General features: G+C 41.2%; 2 protein-coding genes across 3 annotated transcripts in view; one reads left to right on the forward strand and one right to left on the reverse strand.

Moving 5' to 3' along the window:
• DOCK1 (dedicator of cytokinesis 1) overlaps window positions 1-24,111 on the forward strand; it is a 597,377-nt gene that overhangs the window by 244,857 nt on the left and 328,409 nt on the right. The window lies entirely within an intron of this gene.
• Window positions 1-24,111, reverse strand: part of INSYN2A (inhibitory synaptic factor 2A) — a 66,403-nt gene that overhangs the window by 19,994 nt on the left and 22,298 nt on the right. For both annotated transcript variants that reach the window (XM_006146914.3, XM_006146913.3), the window contains exon 2: window positions 22,573-23,758. In XM_006146914.3, coding sequence (XP_006146976.1) covers window positions 22,573-23,753 — 1,181 coding nt within the window. In that variant the 5' untranslated portion in view covers window positions 23,754-23,758. The remainder of the gene's footprint in view (window positions 1-22,572; window positions 23,759-24,111) is intronic.

The raw sequence follows: 24,111 nt of genomic DNA on the forward strand, positions 1-24,111 counted from the left end.
CAAGTGGTGGTTGGGAGTTGCTGGCTTTATAGAGCAGATGCCTCAAATCAGATGCTTTCCCAATGCCAAGTTCGTCATGGTAATGAAAATTGATTAATGTGTGTTTCCCATTTTGCTCCTGTCTCTACACAACCAATGTAATATCTACAGCTAAGATGATATTTAAATTAAATTTAGAATGTGAACATAAGCTGCTGGATGAAGTAAATAATCTAATTTTGTTATAAGCAGAGGGAATTTGGGATGTTTCAGTGCAGCTTTATATTTATAGTGTTTTAAAGAAAGTTTGAGGGAAAACCAACCACAGATTTTAAATGTGTATATATATATATATATATATATACACACACACACACACACACACAGACTTGATGGCTTGTTTTTGCCCTACCACTTCCTGTCCTGATAGAGTTTGGCAAACTATGTGTGGCCCAAATCCTGCCTGATGATTGATTTTGTTCTGTAAGCTAAGAATGGATTCTACAGTTTTGTTTTTTAAGGCTTTTGTCACAGAGTGCGTGCGCTCACTGGAGAGAGACAATGAGAGGGAAAGTGAGAAATCATCCCCAAGGGAAATGGTCATGCCACAGTCCCTACCTGAGATTCCATTCTCCTCCTGGGATTTTGGACATGCACACACATGGGCATGCATGCACATGTGCCTGGCGTGATTTCCAAGCCACCAGGTCTGAGACTTGAATCATGATTGGCCTGTGGGAGTCCAGCACCTTAAGCACCACACCACCTGCTAACCCTGGATTCTACAGTTTTAAATGCTTGAAAACTGAAAGTGTAATACTTGTGACACATGGAAAGGACCTGAAGTTCAAATTTCATTGTTCATAAGTGAAACTTTAAATTTTGACAATAAAAAAAAATTGTGAACATCTTTGTAAGCCTATACAGTATCCCCAGTTTTGTTCTTGGTCTATAAATCCCAGAGTATTTACTTTCTGGTTCTTCAGAGAAAAAGCTTGCTGGCCCTTGTCATACATTATTAGACTGCCATTGTTGTGACCTCTGATTTACTTTTCCTGGCTATTTCCTCTGATGAGTTTTGTCAGCCCTGTGTGACCAGACAAGTTTTAGGAATTGGGGGAGTTACTGACTCTCCTTCTCCATACTGATAAATAAAATCACCTTGGAGTATATTGTCACAGGTTGTATAAATTGAACGATTTGATGAGAAAGATCTTCTTAACTAGGTTGGAGTTGCCTTGAATATCTCTTGGCCTTATCACCCCCAAGAAACTAGTACAGGGATGCCTGTGCTTTCACAGTTTCTCGTAACTACTTGGTTGGCCTTTTCTCCCTGATATTTTTGACATGCAAGCATGTATTTTCCGCATACTATTTTGTACCCATTCACAAACATGATAACCTAAATGTGTTAAATCTGTAGTAGGAGAAAAGAGTCCATCTGAATTGGCTTAAAAACACTTTGGGGGCAAATTTACATGTATAGAGTCACTTAACAGAGGAACAGTGTGCACAAGGTGTTCTGTCAACACTAGTAGTCAATATTTCTACCACTTTTGCTATGTAAACTTCTCTTGTATGCATCATGGATTCTAAATTGAAAATAACTTTTTGTTTTCCTCATTATATTTTGCGTTCCATAAACATTTGACAAAAGGATTGTCCGCTCAGTGATGAGATTGTCTCAGTGGGCTTTGGTACACTTGGACATGACCTTTGAGTTCTATGCAGTTATTTGTTAATCAGGTGACCATATTCTGCCTCAAAGTGTTACCAAACATATTATGTGATTCATTATATTTGAACCTAGATTGGAATCAAAGAATGGCTGCACCTGTCTTGTCACACTGAGCACCGTTGAATACCCACATTTAGTCTTTTTATCCTTTCATTGGTATTAGGAGAGAGGATAAATGAATAGCAATGTAGTCTTACAGCCTCGTTCCTCGCCAGACATCAAATTGTTTATCCTTAGCCCTTTCCTCTTGACACCAAGTGCCAAAAATGCATTCTTCTGTTCTTAACCTGGCTCCAGATTGAATCAACCCACACCAGCATCCTCTCTATGGCATTAACCTTCTCTGTTCTTCTGTGACTTAAATATACACAGTGCCTTTCTCCATCCATTTTGTATGCTGAAATAAGTGAAATACTTGAGCCCAAGCCTAAGCAATGACATATTCCATGCTGAATGTGTTATCAAAGTGTTGGGCTGGATTGCAGGCAGGGTGCCATTCTATGATTGTACTATACTGGTGTGTATGAGCTCGCAGTCAGGAGATAGAGAGCAAATGGTTTTCTCTGTGTAGTAGTCTCATCCAAAATTTAAGTTCTTAAAGTAGGCTAAATCCAGGAATTTCTTAACCATTATCTGAGTTACTCTATCTTTCTGGGCTCCAAGTAAAGTGTGAATTTCAAGTTCTTAGAACCTTCCTGCCCTAGACTTCGGGACAGATCTCTTTCAAGCCTCATTAACACTGTACCCCTTCCTTTTCCAGTATTTTAGCATTTCCAAGTGTCTCACTTACATTAGAGCCTTGGGTCGTCCAATTAATTATGCTATCCTCATTTCACAGAGGAGACTACAGTAACACTTCAGGTCCAGGATCTCATTATTCTTAGACCCCAGGCTTCTAATGCTCCTTGTCATATTGCTTGTATCTTGGGACTGGTGTTCTGCACTACATGTAATTGGCAGCTTGGGATAGTCAGTGAACCTGGCAATGACAGGACAAAGGCTTTAGGCTCCTGAAATGCAAAGGACTCTCTTCTAGGACCTTAGAGTTCTTCAGTAGGAAAATGCTTTTCAATCACCTTGTAAGAAGCACACATTTCCATCATTATAGTCAGTCAGTAAGTAGTTATTTTCATTTCCTTTCTTTCTTTCTCTCTTTCTCTCTCTCTCTCTCTCTCTCTTTTTTTTTTCTATAGGGCATGTCTGCTTGCCAGAGAGACAGAGAGAGAGAAAGAGAGAAATCATCCTCTGGAGGGGGAAAGCCATGCTGCAATCCCTTCTCCATTCTCCTTTTGGAATTTTGGGCATGCACACACAAGCACCTGCCATGAGTTTTTAAACCATCGGGGCCAGGACTCAAACCATGGCAAACAATATGGGAGTCCAACAATTACGCCATCTGCTGGTCCCACAAATAGATATTTTCTACAAAATCTCAGGCATTATTTTGGCTAACAAGGGGGCATCTGCAAATAAGAAAGTCCTTGTTCTCATGAAGGGTCCTGAAGAATGAGACACAAATGGGAAACACATAAATATGTGAGTGGATTTATGAATGAGTGGCTAGATCATTTTTTATACTGGTGAGTGGCTTTGGCTGCAACTCCAAGGAAGTAGCATTTGATATGGGACCTGAATGATGACAAAAAAAAGCAGGCAGTCATCTGGTAATCTGTTGGCAAGCAGAAGGACTATCACATGTTAACATCTTGTAGTAGGAATGATGTTGGCAAGTTTGCAGGACAGGAAAAAAAGGCCAGTGTGGCTAGAACAGATGGAGGAAGTGGAAATGGAGGGAAATGAGGGCAGACCATGTACAATGGGAAGTTCTTTGGACATTATTTTAAATGGAATGAAAATCCAATATAGAGATTTTCTTGTGGATAGTTGAATAAATGACACAAAAACATTCCCTCTTGACATTGACTCGTGGTCAGTCTTAGTTCTACCATGTCTGATAAGGATTTTCAGGACTTCATTACTATGAATCGTTCTTAGACCCTCCAGTATGTTTCTAAGGTTTTGTTTAGGACCTTTCTTTTGTTTAAAGCAATCTAGTGTTCGAAGTGCATAAAAGTCAGCAAGAGATTAATTTGTGAATAGAGTTTAAAGAGTTGACCTGTCATGTTGTTAATTCACAGGCTGCTACCAGCAGCTAATGTCAATCAGTGTATATGCCTGCTAAAATTTTATTAAGCACAAGGGTGTTCTCAAAAGAGGGCTTAAAACTATGTAATCCATTGTGCTTATTGCTTTGATAATCCATCTAATTGTCCTTGGAGCTTCCAAGCTGTAGAGTTTGGCTGATAATTTTATGGTCACATTAATAATTGGTTTGCAGCATCTGAATGGATATGTTCGCCAGATATAGATGAAAGAGATAAGTTTTCTTTTTCTTTTTCCTTTTTTTTTTTTTTTTTGCACCAGACAAAGAACACAAAGTGCTGTTATGGAATTTCCCTATATCTTCCTTCTAAACTTGGAAACCCATCATAAAACCAATACTTGGAATGATTATCTTTCTATATTGCCATTGCCATGAAGAGGAGCATTCCAAAAACTTAAAATTGCCAAAACAGATACTTCTCCAATGACAATAGTGGTAGAGATCTTCTTGTGAATTAAAAGTTTAGAGAAGAGAGTGCTTAGATTATTGATGTAAAAGCTGGAGAGGAGGAACCTTTTAATAAAAAATTTTGAATTTCTTGTCTTGCAAGTTAATTGTTACCCTTGTAAAGGTCTCTTCATTTAATTCCTTTCTTAGAATGATTTATCTATTTAATTCCATTGTTATTGTTATTTTTTAATTTGACCAGTGAGAGAGAGAGAGAGAGAGAAATAAAGGGAAAGCGAGAAAGCAGACCACCAGGTTCGGGACTAGAACTGCAGTAAACCATGTGAGAATCCAGCACCTTTACCCACCATGTCACCTGCCAGCCCCCTCTTCATTTAATTCTGAGGAGACTATGCTGTATATATTATAACTCCGTGCCTGATAACAATGCCTGGTACCTTCTGGGTGTTCGGTTGATAATAATGTGGCTAAATCCTACAGTCAGTCCTTGGGCTTTCATATTGAAGTCTGGAAAAATGCAGTAATCTAATCAAAAAGTTCCAACTGACTACAAAAAGGAAATGAAAAGTATAAATTTTGAAAAGTTCTTTTCCTTACTTTCCTCTCAATATAAACCTAGTGGTAGTCATCTTCATTGTAAATATAGATTTTGTAGCACTTAGTACTTATTGTACCATTGCAGTTAGTCGTCAGTGTTCTTTTTTTTTTTTTTTATTTTCCGAGAGGTTTTCGCTATAGGGTGCATGCACTTACCAGAAAGACAAAGAGACAGAAAGTGAGAAATCACCCCCCAGGGGGGATGGTCACGCCCCAAACCCCTCTCCTCCATTCTCCTCTTGGGATCTTGGATCTTGGGCACGCATGCACAGGCGCCCAGCGTGAGTTTATCCACCGAGTCCAGGACTTGAACCAGGGTTGACCACATGGGAGTCCAGCGACATAGCCATTACGCCAACTGCTGATCCCAGTTGTCAGTGTTCTTAACAACGGATTGACATTACTTGGAAAAAAAAACAAGCATTCAGCACCAAGGACAGCGCCCAAAGCTCTAAGTGCTGTCTTTTCTGGCACCTTCTGTTTTTGCTTCCATTGACCCTCTATTCTCCCATCCCTCCAGAACATACTTCTAACCCTTCCTTGCTTGATGCCCTTTAAACAGTTTTGGTTAGGATGGGCTTCCTTGAAAGCCAATGTTAGATAAAAGTTGTAAAATTAATAGGGATCTAAAAGAACATGTAGTCTGTAAAAATGCATGGAGCAAAGAAAAGGAGTTGATGCACTGTTAAAGCAAAAGTATTCTGACAAGGTAATTTTACAAGGTAGTTTTGGTAATATCCACTTTTTAAGTCAATTCCACTTACATTTCACAATGAACTAGATTTCCTCACAAAACTTTGCTTTATTTATTTATTTTAGAGTTTTTTTTTTTTTTTTTTATTTTTTGTTTTTTTTTTTTTTTTTTTTTTTTTTTTTTTGCTGTAGGGTGCGTGCGCTCGCCAGACAGACAGAGAGAGACAGAAAGAGAGAAATCACCCCCATCAGGGGGGATGGCCACTTCGCAATCCCTTCTCCTCCATTCTCCTCTAGGGATCTTGGGCACGCACGCACACACGCCCAGCATGAGTTTTAAGCCACCAGGTCCGGGACTTGAACCGTGGCTGACTACATGGGAGTCCAGCGACATAGCCATTACACTAACTGCTAGTCTTAGGAGTGGCTTTTTTAGCAGAGGGCAGGTGTGGCCTGTGAGTGCCTATTGGGAATGGGGATCAGTCTTTGCCTCTCCCTTCTGCAATGTGCAAATTGCAGTGCATCTACTTGTGAGATGTATGTGCACCAACCAGCCAAACTTGCAGGGGTGTGTGTCATTGTCAAAAATACCTGAAGGTATATAACATACCCAGAATGTATACTTGCATATTTACTAGTATATAGCAAATATATTTGTGTGTGTATACATTTATTTATTTAAAACATTGGTGACAGTTTGGGGTTTGCAAATCTTCAGTTATTCCTTTTATAGATTATTAGCAAAAGAGAGTATTGAGAAAGAAATTTTAAAAATAAAAGAAAGACATGTGACATAGCTAGTGCAGTTGTTCTTATAGCACAGACATCACAGCGATAAAGCAGTTGTATAACTTCAACCCTCGAGCCACACCATGGCCATGTCCTAGAGGGCGGGGATCCCAAGGAGCCAGGAACAGGAATGACAGACAGCACCTGCTTTTTCATGAAGGCATCACAGGGACATCTATGTTTGCAGAGCCTTAGGTAGTAGGAAAGGGTGTTGAAGAATGTCAGAGAAAGATCATTGAAAGCTTCTTTTCTGACCACAAATACACGCTGCTCAGTGTCTGTGAGACCTTGAAGATGTGGCCTGAGAAGTAGACTAACAGCTCCGAGGTAAACAAAATAAACATTAATTGTTTGGCTAAAAGGTCAGAAATGGAATAAAAAGACAAAAACAGAGAACATAGCTCTCACTGTGCTGCTGTCAGAAGCAAACCCTGACACAGTTATAAGCATCTCGGAGAAGAACTGTTGGCAAGTGCAAATTAATTTCATAGTATCTAATGGTAATTACTACTATTGGATTATTGGAGTGACTTCAATGTGCTGTTTCTGCTGCACAGTCCCATAACACTACTTCCTGTATAAGATATTAAATTCTGAATTGAAAATTCTGTGCTCACATTCCTGGGCAACTATGGATCGGTCATCTGGATACGGAATTCAGAAGAGCATTCTCCTCTCCACATCATCTGAGTATTAGAATGTGACATGCTGTGGGCCCTCCTCTGAAGCTCTGCTTTGGCACACAGTGCAGGGGTGAGTGAGTGACCCAGTTGCTAATTTGCTGCTCTTTCCAGTGACATGTTAATTTCAGCAAGTTCAGAATTTCTAGCACATAAGCAAATGGCATTTTGGATAATCCTAAAACCAGGGCATGACCCTCAAAGCATAGTCTTCAAAACACTAGTCACATAGAGTATTGAAATTGTCACATTGAATTAACTCAAAGACTGTGTCCTAGTCCCTTGTGTATGGCCCTCAGCTAGAGATGGTGTTTGCTGCAAAAGTGAAAAAGACAAGATTTTCTGGGCCTGCCAGTGGCATAGTGGTTAAGGCAGATGGATCCCACATGGCTAACTACCTGGTTCAAGTCCCAAATCCTGAGGCTTGAAAAACATGCCAGGTGCATGTGCGATTGTTCCCAAAATCCTGAAAGGAAAATGGAGGAGAAGGGATTGTGGCGTGGCCACTCCCCTGAGGGGTGCTTTCTCACTTTCCCCCTCCCTCTCTGGCATATACCCTGTAGCAAAATTAAAAAAAAAAAAAAGGCACAGTCTCTAGTCTCAACAATTCTGTGCTGCTGTTTAGTTTGTTCTCTTAAGTGTGATCTCTCATGTTCTTCTGGCTTCCTAACTTGGTGTCGGAACGTTTATTTCTTCTACATTCTTGCCCAGGTTTGTGTTCCAGCTGTCCCTTCTTGATAAGCCATCGTTATGCCAGGCTCATAAAGGGCTTTTTCACTAAATAGTCTCAAAATGACATTAATTAGAGGCATAAAATGATATTAGTAGTATTGTTGGGAGAAATTAAATTTCAAAAAGTAGTCCAAGTCAGCTGTTTTTAGGGACTCTTCATACATTTTATAGCCACCCCAATACCAGGTTTGGCTTTTTCCCAAGTTTAAGTCCTCACTAGCAGTTAGCCAGGTTATGCAATGAAAGTGTACCTCTGTAATGTGATAGTGGTGATATGAGTATATTCATCAGCTATTCAGTAGCTCAAATGAATTTAACTTTCCTTAAATAACCATGGGAACTCAACTACATGTTTTAAGCATTCGATTGATCAAATGGCAGGATTTGGGGAATATTCAATTTAAGGTTGTTAAAGAATATGAAGTTGATTTTCCTAGCCAACTGCATAGTCACCCACTGATCAGTAAAAGACAGTATGGTTTTCACTGGTAATGGTTTGACCAGCATTCTTTTTTTTTTTTTTTTTTTTTTTTTTTTGAGAGATTTTCACTGTAGGGCGCGTGCGCTCACCAGACAGACAGAGAGAGACATAGAGACAGAAAGCGAGAAATCACCCCCCAGGGGAGATGGTCATGCCGCAATCCCTTCTCCTCCATTCTCCTCTCGGGATCTTGGGCACGCATGCACATGCGCCCGGCGTGAGTTTTAAGCCACCGGGTCCGGGACACGAACCGCGGTCGACTACGTGGGAGTCCAGCGACATAGCCATTACGCTAACTGCTGGTTCCCACCAGCATTCTTTTTTTCCAGTAGCTTGTAGGAATGGCCAGTTAGCCTGTGACAACTTGCTATTTTAGGCTGAGCGGTTTAGTATTTTTGTTTGTTTGGGTCGAGATCGCCAAGCTGATTAAATAAGCTGTTCGTGATAAAATATGAGGATATGTTTCAAAGAACACAAAGCCAGTGACCCTGATTTTGGTCAAGCTCTTTGAGGCTCCCTTATTTTCCCCTGCTTTCAGGACATCTAATGGGGTAAATTAGAAGCCCACACAGTGGCTTGGCTAGTGTCTACTTAGGGATTTGCAGGAACAGTTCCATCAACTGCTCTTCACGTGCCCTTTGGCCAAAGCTCACCTACCTACCTCCACCTATTTTCCTCTGCAAGATCCCCATCATTTGCTATTGTCACAAGGTGCTTCCTGTCTTTCTTGGTTTGCCCAACTAATGTCTGTTTTACCAGTCACAGAAGAGATGATAATAATTTGTGGATGAAGAATGAATGAGCAGATGATAAGTAAAGTTAATTGAGAAGTTAATTCTGTCTTCACAGATCTATGAGGCTTGGTTTGATCTCAGTTTTAAGTGAAACTTAGCATCTCTTCCCTGACAGTTAAATAAAATTCTAGGAAAACTAACTTCTATGATATTTGCTCCATATTTTAAATATGGTTTAGCAGTGTCTGTATTCGGGTTACTTTAGTATAGTTACTGAATCATGTGTTTTGAGACTGTTAACACAATTATCAGATATGATATGACTCTGTTTTCCCTATTCTCCTGCTTTTTTGCCTGTAGATATAAGGTCAGGCAGTAAGGTCAATCCCATTAACTTTTTGTTTTCTCTGTTCATCTAGGACTTTTTTTATTTTATTTTTTGAAAAAGGGCTGTCATTGAGATTAAACACTTCTTTTTCAGTGACTAATGTAATTCCCTTAATATGAACATACATATTTGAAATATTTCTTGTATAAAATAGAGTTGGGCCCTGGCTTATTACACTAAGGGAAATCTGATTTTGGAGTCTCATGTTAGGAATCAGAAGGAATAACAATATGATGGTTAGATTTTTTAGTGTTCCATTGCTGAGTCTCCATACAGCTTAAAGAGTTTTGATGTCTAGCCTAGGAAAAAAGAAATGATCAATACTTCAAAATGAGGTTTGGGGAGACCAGCAGGTGGCATAATGGTTGTGTTGCTGGGCTCCCATGTAGTTGATAGTGGTTGAGTCCAGGACCTGGCAGCTTCAAACTCACATTGGGTGCATATGTGTGGGTGTCCAAGATCCTAAGAGAAGAGTGGAGGAGAAGGGATTGTGCCATGGCCATCCCCATGGGGAGTGATTTCCTGTTTTCTGTCTCTCTGGTGAGTACACACACCCTATAGCAAACATCTCTCTTAAAAGAAAAAAAAAAGAAATGTGGTTTTGGAACATCTCATTCATAAATTGATGTGGGTTTTTTTCCCCTTCATCTGTCTTAACCTTACTGGGATTTTCCCCCCACTATAGTGCTCTCATCATTTTAAGCTCTCAGAATCACACACCTCTTATTCTCTGAGAGCAAGGGATTGAAATGTTAACCCTTGAAGGATTAGTCCTACATGCGAATTCCCAGGTGGTCATATGTAGCATGTCAGGATAATTTTCAATAATCTTGTTTGTTTCTAATTAGTGTTCTAATCAGAGACCTTAAAGGACTTTTTCCACAATAACTTTCAGCATGCTTGCCTGTTCTGTTTATCCAGTGCTTACTGTGTTTCAGCTCTGTGTGTGGTCTCCGTTGGAAACCAGTTACTGGATGAAAGGATACAGACCTTGCCCTCAAGACTTTTAAAATGCAGAAGATCTGTTTTTCTCAGATGAAATATGTAATTGCTCATATGTACGGGAAGTGGAGTTGCATTAAGTGTGAAAAGTCACACTCCTGCGGGGCTGTTTCTAATGTACATGTAAACTGACATCCTTGGTCCTGGCCCAGATTCTGTTTCCTCGTAGGCTCCTCAGCACATCCTCTGTCAAGTTCTAGCACCTTGACTGTGGCTCTCTTACAAACCATGGCACAGTGGGTTTTGATGATCTGATGAGGTTTCTTTCCCCTGTGGGACTGAGAGCATTTTGCTGGCCAGGAGCTTGCCTTTATCTTCTCAATCTCAGAACAGAGTTTGGTGCCTCCCATAGACCAGGGCTTGAACTGCACATCGTGATTCCTGGTTTGTTCATGACAGGTAGTCCTTCCTGCCCTCATTTCCCTTCCCTGCTTTAAACTTCTCCATGATGCTTAGAACATGGGACACGTCGTAAACATTATTTTGCCTTTTTTCTGCTTCCTTCCACTAGAAGGGAAGCATAATAAAGACAGAGGTTTCTGTCTGTGAGGTACTTTGAAAGCCCACAAAGGGGCCCAGAATGTAGTAAAAGTGTAAGAAATATTTTTTAGATAGTGATGGAAGAAAGAATGAAAAAAAAAATGAAGAATCTGCATATGTATCCTTCTGGGTTAACTAATAATGTACCCTTTTGTTTCTGAAAAGAAAAATATGTCAATTTTGTGATATTCCCAGTTGGGTAAGGAACATCTGTCTAAATATTGGGTCATTGGAAAAGTCCTGATGCATTTTTGCATAAAAAAAAAAAAGGAAAAGAAAAGAAAAAAAAACGTTTCAGATGACCCAATAGTATTGACATCATCCCATTTTAAATTTCTCTAAACAAGCTGCAAAAAGGTCAGTCATCTTCTGCCTCCCATACCCAGTTATGAAAATAAATGGCCTCGTCCTGCATCTACCCAGCCCCGTTTTACAACCAGGAAACAGTCATTTCTTTAGTCTAGGAACCATCCCAGCGAGCGTGTTTCATGAGAAACACCCTTAATGAACTCAGCGGCTTTCTTTAGATGGTATCGACAAATTAACTTTTATTGGCCTTGCAGTTCTCCAAATGTGGCGATCGTGTAAGTCTGGGGAGGCTCTGGCTATTAGAGAAGTTTTTAATGCTGTGTTCATTACAAAGAATTAAAGAGAAACAATAACAGGGTTATTGTTGAAGAGCATCTCAGCAAGCGCAGAGTCAAATCTGGGTGGCGTCCATTCCAGACAGACTGAACCAGAAACAGCTGGTCTCTCTTTTGTTGTCAGCCCTTCATCTCACGGCCAGTATTGTTTCTTTACTTTCTTTCCCTCTGCCCTGTCCCATCTCCTTGCTTGCTTGCTTTTACACTGAACCATGCAAGATGAAGAAAATGGAATAAACTATTATTATTGTATATGCATTATTCCTGTCATAAATGCATGTTGATTTGAACAGAGAAAAATAGGGAAATATTATTAAAGCAAGATTTTTTTTTACTGTTTTATAACCATATTTTTGTAATATAAAATCATACTATGTGAATGAGAAAGATAGTAATTACTGTTTTGTGTCGACTCTATGGTTACATTATAAACAGGGCAAATCTTACATTTTCTTTCATACATTCATGCAGTCAGGGAACTACTAAGTTGCAAAATGATGGCAATAAGGATACAAACAAGTCACTTGCCCTAGAAGGCACTAGAAGTAGCAATTAATAAGGAAAACAACTTTTTAGGGCTGAGCTGAGTCTGAGTTGATTAACTTGTTTTCCTGGAGGGGAGATAAAGCTTAAGCTATAATTTATTGAAAATTAATGAAAATGAATTTTGGTGGCACTGGCTAGCCAAGTAGAATGAAAATACAAATGCGAATATACTGTATTAAAACAAATTTTCCTTCTGGGCTGCCATTTTTCTCCAGCTGTAGTAGTGTCACATACAGTATAACTCACAGGTTTTAATTTGAAAGCACTAATGTTGTGCATTTGCCAGTGGTTCTGATGGTAAATATCTACAGAGGCTTTTATCTTTTATTTATAATTTCTTTTGATGTATTTTTTTTTAGATCAGCTTAGTTAACAATTTTAAATGAGAACTTATTCTTCCTGAAGCTTTTATGCGTTGTTTCAAAAGCCTGACCTTGCATTTGTTTTTTAAACAAATGCTTTAGAGCTCTTGTTGTTAAGGATTAAAATCTTTAAATTTTGGTGTGATCATTTTAAAAATCCTTGATATCTAATTATGACACCGATCTTGGGATATAACCTTATGTTATAACCAATGAGATACTGATAACGAAAATGTTTACTCCATTTTTTGGTCAAAAATGCCTGTGTATAGCTCTTGTTTTCCCCGGATCTGAATTCTTATGAATGCTTTTTTCCAATCTGGCCTTTAAAATACAGTTGGCCCTCTGTACCTGTGGATTCTGCATCTGGGGGTTCAACCAGCCATGGAGTAAAACCCAATGATGCAGAGGGCTGAACTATATTAAGGCATTTTATGTAAGTAAGCAACTTGAACATTTGTGAATTTGGTATCTGCAGGGGGTCTTGGAACCAGTCCTACAGAGATAGTTGAGATACCACTATATGTACAAGATTTACTTTTTTTTTTTTAAATTCGAGAGTGCTCACCAGAAAGACAAAGTGAGACAGAGAGATAGAAAGCGAGAAATTACCCCCCAGGGAGGATGGCCACAATCCCTTCTCCTCCATTCTCCTCTCGGGATCTTGGGCCCACCCCTCCCTGTGTCCAGCATGAGTTTAAGCCACCGGGTCTAGGACTCAAACTGCAATCGACTACATGGGAGTCCAGCGACATAGCCTTTACGCCAACTGCTGGTCACTGTACAAGGTTTACTTTTATCGTTCATTGAAAATGTGTCATTATTGGGTCAGCAGATGGAGTAGTGGTTATGTCACTGAACTCCAACATGGTTGACTACAGTTCAAGTCCCGAACCCAGTGACTTGAAAATCATTCCAAGTGCATGCCCAAGATCCCTGGCAGAAAATGGAGGAGAAGGGATTATGTCATGACCATCTCCCTGGAGTGGGGGTAATTTCTCACTTTCTCTGTTACTGTCTCTCTTTCTCTCCCCAGTAAGTGCACATGCCCTATAGCAAAAACTCTAAGTATAGTGTGTGTGTCTGTGTGTGTGTGTGTTTAACTTACTGCTTACGTGAATTTGGACAGCAATTTGAAGAAGGAAGAGCCAAACAGGCACTTGGTGGTCATGTGATGGGCCTTCTACCGACCTTGATGGACTGGTTTTCCCAGGTGGTTTGCACACAGATAGATGTGCCCTGACACCCAGGTCTCTGGACATAAAGATCAATGGCCTTGATTTTTCAGAAATCACAGAGGAGCTTCTTCTTAACGGTTATGAATCTTTCGTCATATACAGTCATGTGCTGCATAACAACAGTTTGGTCAGTGTCAGCACACAGGTATGATGTTGGTCCTGTAAGAGTCTACTAGGCTATACCATACAGCCTAGGTGTGTAGAAGACTTTCCATCTAGGTTCGTGTAAGTGATACCCTATGATGTTCTCAGAACACTGTCATTCTGTTTAACAACTTATAAATTGTTAAGTGAAGCCCAAGTATTCTTTTATTCAGAAAAAATCAAATTAGGGGGCAGGAGTTTCTGAAGTCCCTTCAAGTATAAGAAAAAACTCAATCTATGGACATAACATCCTGAATGTGTCCAGTCATGTCTAATCTTGGAAGCTAAGCCTGGGAAGAATAACCTGAAACAGGTTGCAAGGAATATACCTACTTTTTTAATTATGCGGGACATACCAGCATCCCCCTTTTCAGGGGAGGGAGAGGATGGGTGCTCAGGTCTGACAGGCCTAGATGTGAGTTTGGACCATTTCTTACCAGTCTTTTGGCCTCAGGGAAGGTACTTAGGCATTTAGTTTCCTCATCGAGCTCTCTCCTACCTTAAATTGTTAAAGGATTAATTAAGACAGTACCAAATGGCAGGTGTTCAAAATGAGTGAGTTTTGCAGGTACTCTGCCTGAGGACACTTATTTCTTTGGAACTCTTTCTTAGATCCAATGGGAAATAGAGCTCAAACCATTTTTGCATAGCTTAGCAAAAATTGCCTGAGATTTTTAAAAGTATTTGAAAACTAGAACTTGCATTTCATCCTTTTTTTTTTCTTCATAAGTCCAAATTCTAGGACACAAATCCATAAATTCCATAAACGTTCATGTTATGCCTTGAATTGCTCATTTTATCTGCAAATGGGGTGTCTGAATTGCCTGGTGGCTTGGTGGTGAGGCTTTTATTCACCTACCAACTTAAAAGGCTGGGGAGGTATTTGAAATCTATTTTGGCATTCTACACAGGAAGATTATTTAAATTACATTTTCAAGTATGTGTGATACCTACATGAAGCCCAAAGCAAGAATTTGAAATGTGTTTTATAGTCTTACAAATATATTCTGCTTTATTTTTCATATTAGGGATGGAAAGACTTATTTTTCAAAAACTTTAAAATAGTGTTTACAAAATTATATAAATATAAGCTATAGAAAAGGCTCACCATGACCCTATGAATTAGATGAAGAACGTGCTAGAAAGAATGTGCTTCTATTTCAAAATCACATAAATGGTAACTTATACTTGGAATTTAAGGCCTGAATATTCTATCAGAAATATATAAAAGCCATTAGTTGCCACAGGAAAAGAAATGAAAATAGTTTCCCCGAAAACTCTTATGAGACTGCAACCTTGAAGGACAGAGACCAACTCCAGCATGTGTAGCAATGGTACAGATAAGGAATTGATGAAGTGCCAAGAAGAAAAAGAAAACAGAACAGTGGGATCATTGTATACCTTCATTGATGGAGATCCATAAGGGGGAGTTTTTTTTTTTTTTTTCCTTCTTCTGTAAATTTTTATGAGTATTTCAATGTAGTGGCTGAAACTGTGATATTGTTAGAGATCTCTGTAGAATATATTCTGAGAGCAGAAAGGAGTTTTGGTATCCCTCCTGGGACTTTTTTCTTTTATATCAGAAAATATACCCCAGACAGGCTAGGCTACAATGCTTGCACTTCATGCAGGCTTCCTGACCCCACATTAACTCCTTTGCCCATGACACCAAAACAACTTGTCCCATACTCTTCTCTGAAAACAAGTACAAAGCTTGATGTCTGCATTCTGTAATCCTCACAACCGTCCTTACCCTCAGAAATAAACCAACTTATGTAATAAGGCAAGAAACTCTCTCTTAATGTATTCAAGTTTGTGCCCTTGTTTAAACTCCCTGAGTTTGATCACTAGAAAGGTTGCTTCCCAGTAACAGTTACTTCTGGGGGAATAACTTTTACTGAGTACATAGATTGGGATGAGATCATTGTCCTCCAGCTCTCATTTACTCTCCGAGGGAAGTCCAAGAGAAACACATACTTAGATGTCTGTTACAAAGGAAGGAGTTGGGATCCAGACAGGTTAATAACCCTGCCTAACCCCAGTAAGGGGAGGGCATGCCAGTGTAAAGTCCCCAGCCCGGGACTGGCCAACTGCAGAGCCCTTGCCATTCAACTCTACTCCGGTCCCATGTCTCATTCTCAGAAAGTGGAGAAATGAAGAGCCCAGGAGGCCGACCTCAGCCGCCTGGCTGGAATAGTTTAAGATGTGTTGGGTTACAATAAATGTGGAGAGAGACTCTGAAACTGATTTATCAAGAACATTAGAAAATGAAGTGCTGACATTTTCATCCCATTCAAATGGCGAGTGCTAAGGGACAGGAGAGCATTTGGCAGAAACAAGGACCTTTTTGCTTCTGATCTCACTGCTGAGTGCTGTTTTCTCTCAGCTGCTCACAACACCCTGCTTTTCTGTGATGCATCGTGCCAGAGCTGGGAAGGCAACACTCAGCATTCCACAGAAGATCCACGAGGATCGTTTTCAGGACTGCAGAGGCTGGTGAGAGACTGTCTGATGCCACCCGCCTCCTCTTTAAATTTGGCCATCCCCAGCTAACCAGGTGGAAGACTTTGATCTCAATTAAGTGGGTAGGTTTTGGCAAGAGCAACCCAATCATCCTTCTAGAGAGTGCACAGCCAAATTGAGATGGGATCGCCTAACTGTGCCCAGCTTTCCCCTCGGCTCTTGGATAAAGGAATCCGGGAAGTTAATAAGTCAGAATCTGATGCTTAGATCTTCGTGATTCCTCAGTGGTTATGCCACAGCTGCTACAGCGGTGCACAATTTTCCATGTTGGTTCTTTCTGCTCTGTGACTTAAATAAATTAAATTGTCCCCTTCTGCTTCTTCCATGATTGTGATGCAGTATTTATTCTGTTTGGGCATGGGTAATTAGAGAAAATTCAGAGAGATTTCTCATTCCCTGACAGGTTTTTCTGAAGAATGCCTGATTCTGAGTGATTTGTCAATATAAGGACAGACGATAGAGGAAGTTTATCATTTCTATCCATGTAGAATCAATATTTAGGTTAAAGAAAGTCACATCACACAAACATGTTCAGGGATGGCCTTTTATTCCTACTGGTGGGAGACCTTTTTCATGTTTTTGAGAGATTCTATTGCACAGATTATACACATACATTACATATATGTGGATCATCCACCCACTCACGTTCACAGAGTTCCAAAGCAGAACCCCAAGGGTTATATGGGCTGACGAGCAATTAAGTATAGACTTGAACAAACTCAATGCCAATAAACTGTGGGCTCCTCAAAGAGGAGCTGCACTTCTTTGACTCTCTCAGCCTGCACAGTGTCCGGTACTTAGGGCATGGTTGGTACAAGCCGTGTAAATGTGTGAATGACTGAGATAAACTGTATTTTTGGCAGTCACACACCCCGGATGGCCCTGCACCCATACTCTACCTGGATTCCAGTTAAGTAAATGTGGTCAATACATTTACGAGCCCTGAAATAGGAGGTGACCAACAATGGCCTGTGGCTCGAATCTGGCTAACATCTGTTTTATATAGAAATTGTGTCCAGCCATATATGACTGTGTGGTAGCTTTCAGGATACAGTGACAGGGGTGAATCCTTCTGATACATTCTCTATGACTCTCAAGGTCTAAAGTATTTACTATGTGGACCTTTGCAAAAAAAAAAGTATGGTGACCGCTGCCAAGATCCTGAGTTCCTCCAATAACCAGACATCCCTGTAAGTCTGAGTTCTTCTTAGATGTGTATATCTGCATATGACTGTTATACTCTCTGGTTATTCATTTAGTGAGTAAAAGGAAAGGTGTAGTGAGCATACATTATTACAAGACACTGTGATGGGGAGGTTAAGTGGTTGCTGTCCGTTAGTTCTTTATTCCTATTCCTTTGTCTTGCTCTGATTCAGTCTAGCCACGAAGCCTCTAAAGCATCGTGATTTCATATCTGTCTATTGGTTATGTATAAGGGCCTGCTGTGGCCTTCCTGCTGCTCCCCTTTTCATGTTCCCTTAAGTCTGCAGGTCTCAGCCAGCAGATTCTGGCAGAGACCTGATGGATGGCACCCACTTCACTCCAGGCGATGACAGATGTGCTGGATGTCATTGAATTAAGCTTCTTACATTGGTTTTAGGTCTTCCCTGAATGGCAGAGCTTCCTTAGGCTGTCATTACCCAGTGATCACATCAAGGTGCTAAATGTTTGCAGTGGGTAATCTTAGAAGCAAACAGAGCTGTCTTTACTGAAGATGCCATTGGGGTTGCCATACTTCAGCTGCTGGTGAGTTTGAACAAGCAGTCTACACCTGCAGCTCGTTGGTTATGAGGATCTTCTGCCCAGGAATCCATGCTGTTATGAAGAATTACTGTTCTAAGAATTGGTTGGGTTTTTAAATTCACTGCCCCATTTGCCTGATTCTCAGCCTTCAATGACTACATTAGTGGCTTATTTAGGTAGCCCGAGTGACCCTGAACTTCCTGAGAAGAGACAAGAATAATACCGAGTGCTCTGAAATAAGCAGGATAATTCTTGGCATTCATGCAAGCCAAGTGATCAAATGACGCCTGCACTGCATAAAGCAGAGTGATTTTAGTGAATTGCCCGAACGTTTTACGAGGGACTAAAAGGCATGATTCTGAATATTTTTTGCACATCCACCTATTTACAGAATGCGTCCTACGGAAGTGCTCATAATAGGAGACGGTCTTTTCCTCAGTACCCACTGTGTGCTGGTGATTGGTAGGAACTTAATAGATACTATATTTAAGCTCCTATGACCCCTATTCGATAGATGACAAAATTGAAGCTCACTGAGGTGAAGTTGCCTAAGTTGAAAACTTTCTTGGCTGAGGTCTTTTGAACATTTATTTAAGGAAATGAGATTAATAAAAGAGGCTCTTGAGAAAAAAATTTGGAAGCTACTGAAAGTGGTCATGGCAGGTGACACAGAAGGTCCTAAACGAAGAACTATTTATTAGGAAAAACTCACCTAATAAACTCAATAGAGTCCTATTAAAGAGATTATATGTTAAATACACTCCAAAAAATAAATTCCCAGGACTGCTAGCCACACAGAAGTGGCACTAATATCCCTAGTGCTGGCCTTACAGTATACCAGAGCAGGTCCACAATACCCTCAGGCCTAGGTCAAGCCTGGTGTTCGATGTGAAAATCTGAGGGTGTGATTTGTTACTTAGATTCAAAGCCATGTGCTCCGAGGTGCCTTCCGTACCAGCACACTTACTACTGCAGGTAAAATTATGTACGAAGTCCCTCCGTGCTGTACTGAGGGTGGTGGGTAAAGAGAGGAATTGACTAAGCTTCGGAGCATTCTCTACAGTGAATAACTTGTAGGCTTTAGAATATTTTCTAAAGAAACTATTGATATTTTAACTTGAATTCCCATTCAAATCTTTGTCATTCACATAATAACTACCTAAAAATGTACATAAAGTAGAATGTGTTTTCCTGGTTTTTTTTTTTTTTTTCCTTCTTTATCGTAAGGTATGACTAAAGCATCTGTTGCCCAGTGCAGACGGGAGATATATATAAAATGGGCTCTGCAAAGACCTTATTCCAAAGTGACTATGCTGGTATATGCCCTTCAGGGCATTGGCTGACTGCTCAGAGGGGCAGAGTATTAAATTGCTAGGATTTTGTGAGCTGATTGAAATTGGCCACGATAGCAGTATTTACACCATGGAAATCATCAGATGCTACCCCTCACCCCCACCCCAAGTCAGTTGTCACAGCTTTCCCAGCACAGTACTGGCTGCTGCTTACCTGCCCCCCTCCTGGGGACTCTGTGCTGGACCCAGAGACCTAGGAAGAGGATAAAGACTGAACCTGCTTCTTACCTGCCTGACTCCAAGGCTGTTGTACTCTCCTATATTCTCATGTGGAAAAGAGTGGTGGGAAATTTAGATTACAGCCAAGCTAATGACCTTGGACACTGAGCAAGAGTTTGAAACTAATTGATTGATTTGTATCAAAGTCCAGAGGGCTCAGAGAGGGTGATGGAATGGTGGTTCATAGGAACAGATGTGGGAATTCATCATAATACAGGCCTGTCCTACTGTGAGCTCATCCTATGCAGGCAGCTACTATACTAGGGATAGATTTTTAAAGTAAAACTATACTCTGCCTTGATTAAAGGTGTCCGAGTCCTCAGATGGGTAGAAAGTAGGCACTGAGTCATCTTTGGGGGATACTAGAGAGAGGGAGTTTTTGTGGTGATAGAAGTATTCTCTATCTGTACCGTTCTAAGTATGTGGCTATTGAGCACTTGAAATGTGGCCAGTGTGAATGAGGAACTGAATTTTCAATGGTAATAAATTCAAGATTAAATTTATATAGCCACATGTGGCTAGTGGCCACTGTATTGGACAGAACAGCTCCCGGACTTTCAAGAACTGTGCTGGGTAGCAGCTTGCCAAGCATGGGGGAGAGGTGGTGCAGTGCATTCATCATGCTGGACTGAGACTTGGACAGCTAAGTGTTTCCCAGACCCCTTGCCTCCTACATTACTGACCAGCAAGACCAACACTCCTGCAGCTAGCAGACATTGTCCCATTCACATGTACCTGTCCCTAGGCTGAACACGTCAGGAGGTCACTTTGTTTAATTCTCACCATTCTCTGCAGTAGGGGTGAGGCCTCCAACTTACAAATGAAGAAAGAAGACACAGAGAGGGACAGCCCTTGCTGTACCCTCTCAGAGCCAGCACTGTCACCAGACCTGCCTTCCTAAATCAAACAACTTTGCTAGATGGATAGTCTTAAAACCCAGAGGAGCCTCTTTAAAAATATTTTCTATACTTGTTTTAGTACTGTACCTTCACATGTAACACAGTTTTCTTTACAAGGGGGAGAGGGATCATGGATGTTCAGTCTTTGCAGGTGTTTATTTAGGCACATACTCCTGGAAGTATGCACAGCGCATATACATTTGTTTATAGCATTTGGTCAGTTTTATTTCCCAACTGCTGATGTTGGTATCTTTCTATTTTGCTCTCTCATTTAAATCACTACCAAGTATATCAAAGTCAGTGATCACGTCACTGGGCTTCTTTCTGTGGGAATGCGGTCCAATGATCAGTAAATCCTGATTAATCACTTACCCCAACTCATGTGTTGTTTTTGGATCTACACAGATTGAAATGATTGAAATGGGATGAAAATGGACATGTAAACCCAAGGTTGAACAAGGCCTTTTGAAAACATTCTATAAATTACCTACTAATCTGTTAACCGTATTTTGCATTTGGCTGGGATTCTTTTTGCTTAACAGCAACAACTGTACCCACAAGTAAATTGGAGGGGGTTGATACTGATAATTAACACATTTTATACATAGGCCACCTGCACACCACTAGAGCAGCCAGAAGCTAAAGGCAGGACCTGAATCCAGGGACTTTGCTGTTGGGGACTGGGCTTTAGCCTCACTTCCTGCCATGCAATGCAGAGGTTGTTTTTCTCACTGTCTGCAATAAGCAAACACTGTTAATACAGCCCTCTTTGTACTCGAGGTGGTTTGCTGCCCTGATAATGTATTATCTGGCTTCTTTCATGCTGGCTACCAGCTCCCTTTATCTGTCCTGGGGCACACAGAGTGAAGGGTGCAAATCACATAAGGCAATAGCACACTGCCTTATTAGATCCAATATCCAGACAGTTTCAAGGAGTGGGAAAGAGAAGGCTTGGTGGTCCAGAAGGCTCGTATATATACCCTGGGCACTGTTTGGAGAAGCATGGAACCAGAGAAGCAGTGGCTGTTCTGTCAACCTGAACAGACTGCCTGACCCACTGGTTTCCTAGCTAGAGAGTTCAAGAACGTATACCCTACCATTAGGTCACTTGTTTTTAATGCTATTGCTACACAATTTCAGCCTCAAAAAATGGTAAACAATGCCCAGCAAACTTTTATCAATGCTGGACAGTACGCAGAGTCTTTATAAAGTTAATGGAAAACAGGTATTATGAAAAAACTACACATGGATTTCAAAAATTGCATGCGCCAAAATAAATTTGTACATTTATACCCATTTTTCCACGAACTTTTTGAAATCCCCGCATATGCGCTCAGAACTTGGTGTCCTCTCTGTAGCCCAACTGGACACACAGAGGGCAGCCCATGGGGAAAAGCGTCTGTCTCCTAATCATATACAGATAGGGCTTATCTCAGGGTAAGCACTGCTTCGTTGAATACTAGCTAAAGAAAGAAAAACATTATCTATCAGATGAAATTGTACAGTCCTGAATTTCAATGTTATTCCAATTCTTTGTTATAAGCAAGTCAGCATTTACTAAATGTCTTTTCTCTTCCATAACATTGTTCGTAAGGGGCAAACAGCTTCTTATTTAAATAGCTTCTCATTAAATAGCTTCTTATTTGGACTGGCATCCATATTCTATACATTATCAATATCATAAACTTTTAGTCCTAGTATATGGAAAAGAAAGATTTATCAATTCATTTAAAATGTAGGTACAGTTTGAACACAAGGCCAGACAGATGAATGCTAACCATGATACAAGTGTGTCATAAAGGTGAGTATGCAGTGATGTCTGGCATCGTAACGTACCGTGTAACCCCTTGGACCACAGCCCATTCGCAGAAATGCTGGCTTTTATCTCATTATGGATTTGGGGCTTTAGGGGCTACAAATGGGCCCTCAGAGTGAGGAGACTGCAGAACTTTGTAAGATATGGGGGAATATACATACCCTTCCCGATGGGCCTCTCCTTTTTCCAACTCCTGAATGACCCCCAAGAGCACTTTGATGGTTTCTTGGCTTGAGCTGATCAAGTTCTCCATCATCTGAAGCTGTGCTTTGAGGTCCACCACTTCCGTATGAGGCACGATTTGTTGGCATTCATCACCTGTAGCAACCACTGTCGGACTAGGCTGGCTCTCCAACCCCGCTGGGGCTCGAGTCTGCAGGGTCTGTTCACTACATTCGGGGGACAGGCACTGCATCGGGGGTGAGCAGGCCAGGGCAGTGCCTGGGGGCGCCTGGAGCCCATTGAGATGTGCGGCTCTCCTCCGCTCCTCATCTACAGGGCAGAGGGACCACTGGCTTGCAGCGGCAGAGTTTGACAAGCCAGGCTCTGTGGCCCGGGCACTGTGGGCAGGTGCGTAAACGGTGGCAACCTCCGTTTTAAACACCCTCCCGAGCGTGGGCAGAGGCGGCTCCTCAGAGTCTGGCGTCCCCCTGTCATGCCTTGCTTTCCCATGCAGCTGGTAATCAGGCTCTTCAGGAGGCCGAGTGGAGTTTTGGAGGGGAACGTCTTGATAGCTAAGCAAATCAGGGTTTTTGCATGGCTCTGCACAGTTGACCCCAGAAGGCTGATCCACAGCATTCATGTGTTCATTAGAGTGGAAAACCAAGGCTGTCGTCTTTTGGACTCGGCCTGCGCCACATGGTCGGGGCTCTTCCGTGTGTCCTCCCTCACTTTTATCTTTAGTGTCTGTTAGAAACCCATTGTTTTGGCTTTTAAAGGGATCCACAGCTGGGATGCTTTTGAGATTCCCTTTTTTGCGGTCCAGAGGGAATGTCTGGTAACACTTCTTAAGGTCCGGAGAGGTCTGCACGCCTGTGCTCTTGGTGACATTGGGGATGGACCTCCGGGCGGGCACCGTCATGTATTTGCGATAAGCTGCTCTATAGGATACTGGCTTGGCCTCCCGCTTCTCACCCGGCTGTCCTGACGAGAGCTGTGTGTCCCTCTGCTCATTCTGCGCCTCGCAGATATCCTTAAACCGCACCTGCAGGGCTTTGTTCCGTTTCTTAATCTGCCGGTTGGGATCCAGGGCATATTTCATCTCCAGGGCCAGGCAGGCGGCAGGTTCCACTTCACTCTCCGACGTTGTGAGTATACATTTGCCGCTTTCTTTACTGACCATGGTTCCTGCATGCAGAAACAGCAACAATGGCATCAGTGGGACAGAAACACACACGAAAACATGGCAGCACACACTTTGAGCCAGAATTATGACTGCCTGCTTCCTAATTATTTTTAAACAGGTGAGGTCGGCCTTTATGTTAAGGAAAATCAGACAGGCGGAGCGTTGCTGGCAGGCACAGCTTGAAATGCTTCTCAGATATTAAAGCCTGCTTGCTTTTCCATGTGGGATACACTCGTTTTTCTTTTGATAGTAATGCATGTTTCCCCATTAGACAAACCTGTTTTACTATATTCATTAAGAAACCCGATGATGCTGCCTCTTCGGCTTTGCAAATTATCTTTTCACACGTGTGTCC

The sequence above is a fragment of the Tupaia chinensis genome, unplaced genomic scaffold (assembly GCF_000334495.1).
Source record: "Tupaia chinensis unplaced genomic scaffold, TupChi_1.0 Scaffold000197_1, whole genome shotgun sequence".
Classification (NCBI taxonomy): Eukaryota; Metazoa; Chordata; class Mammalia; order Scandentia; family Tupaiidae; genus Tupaia; species Tupaia belangeri.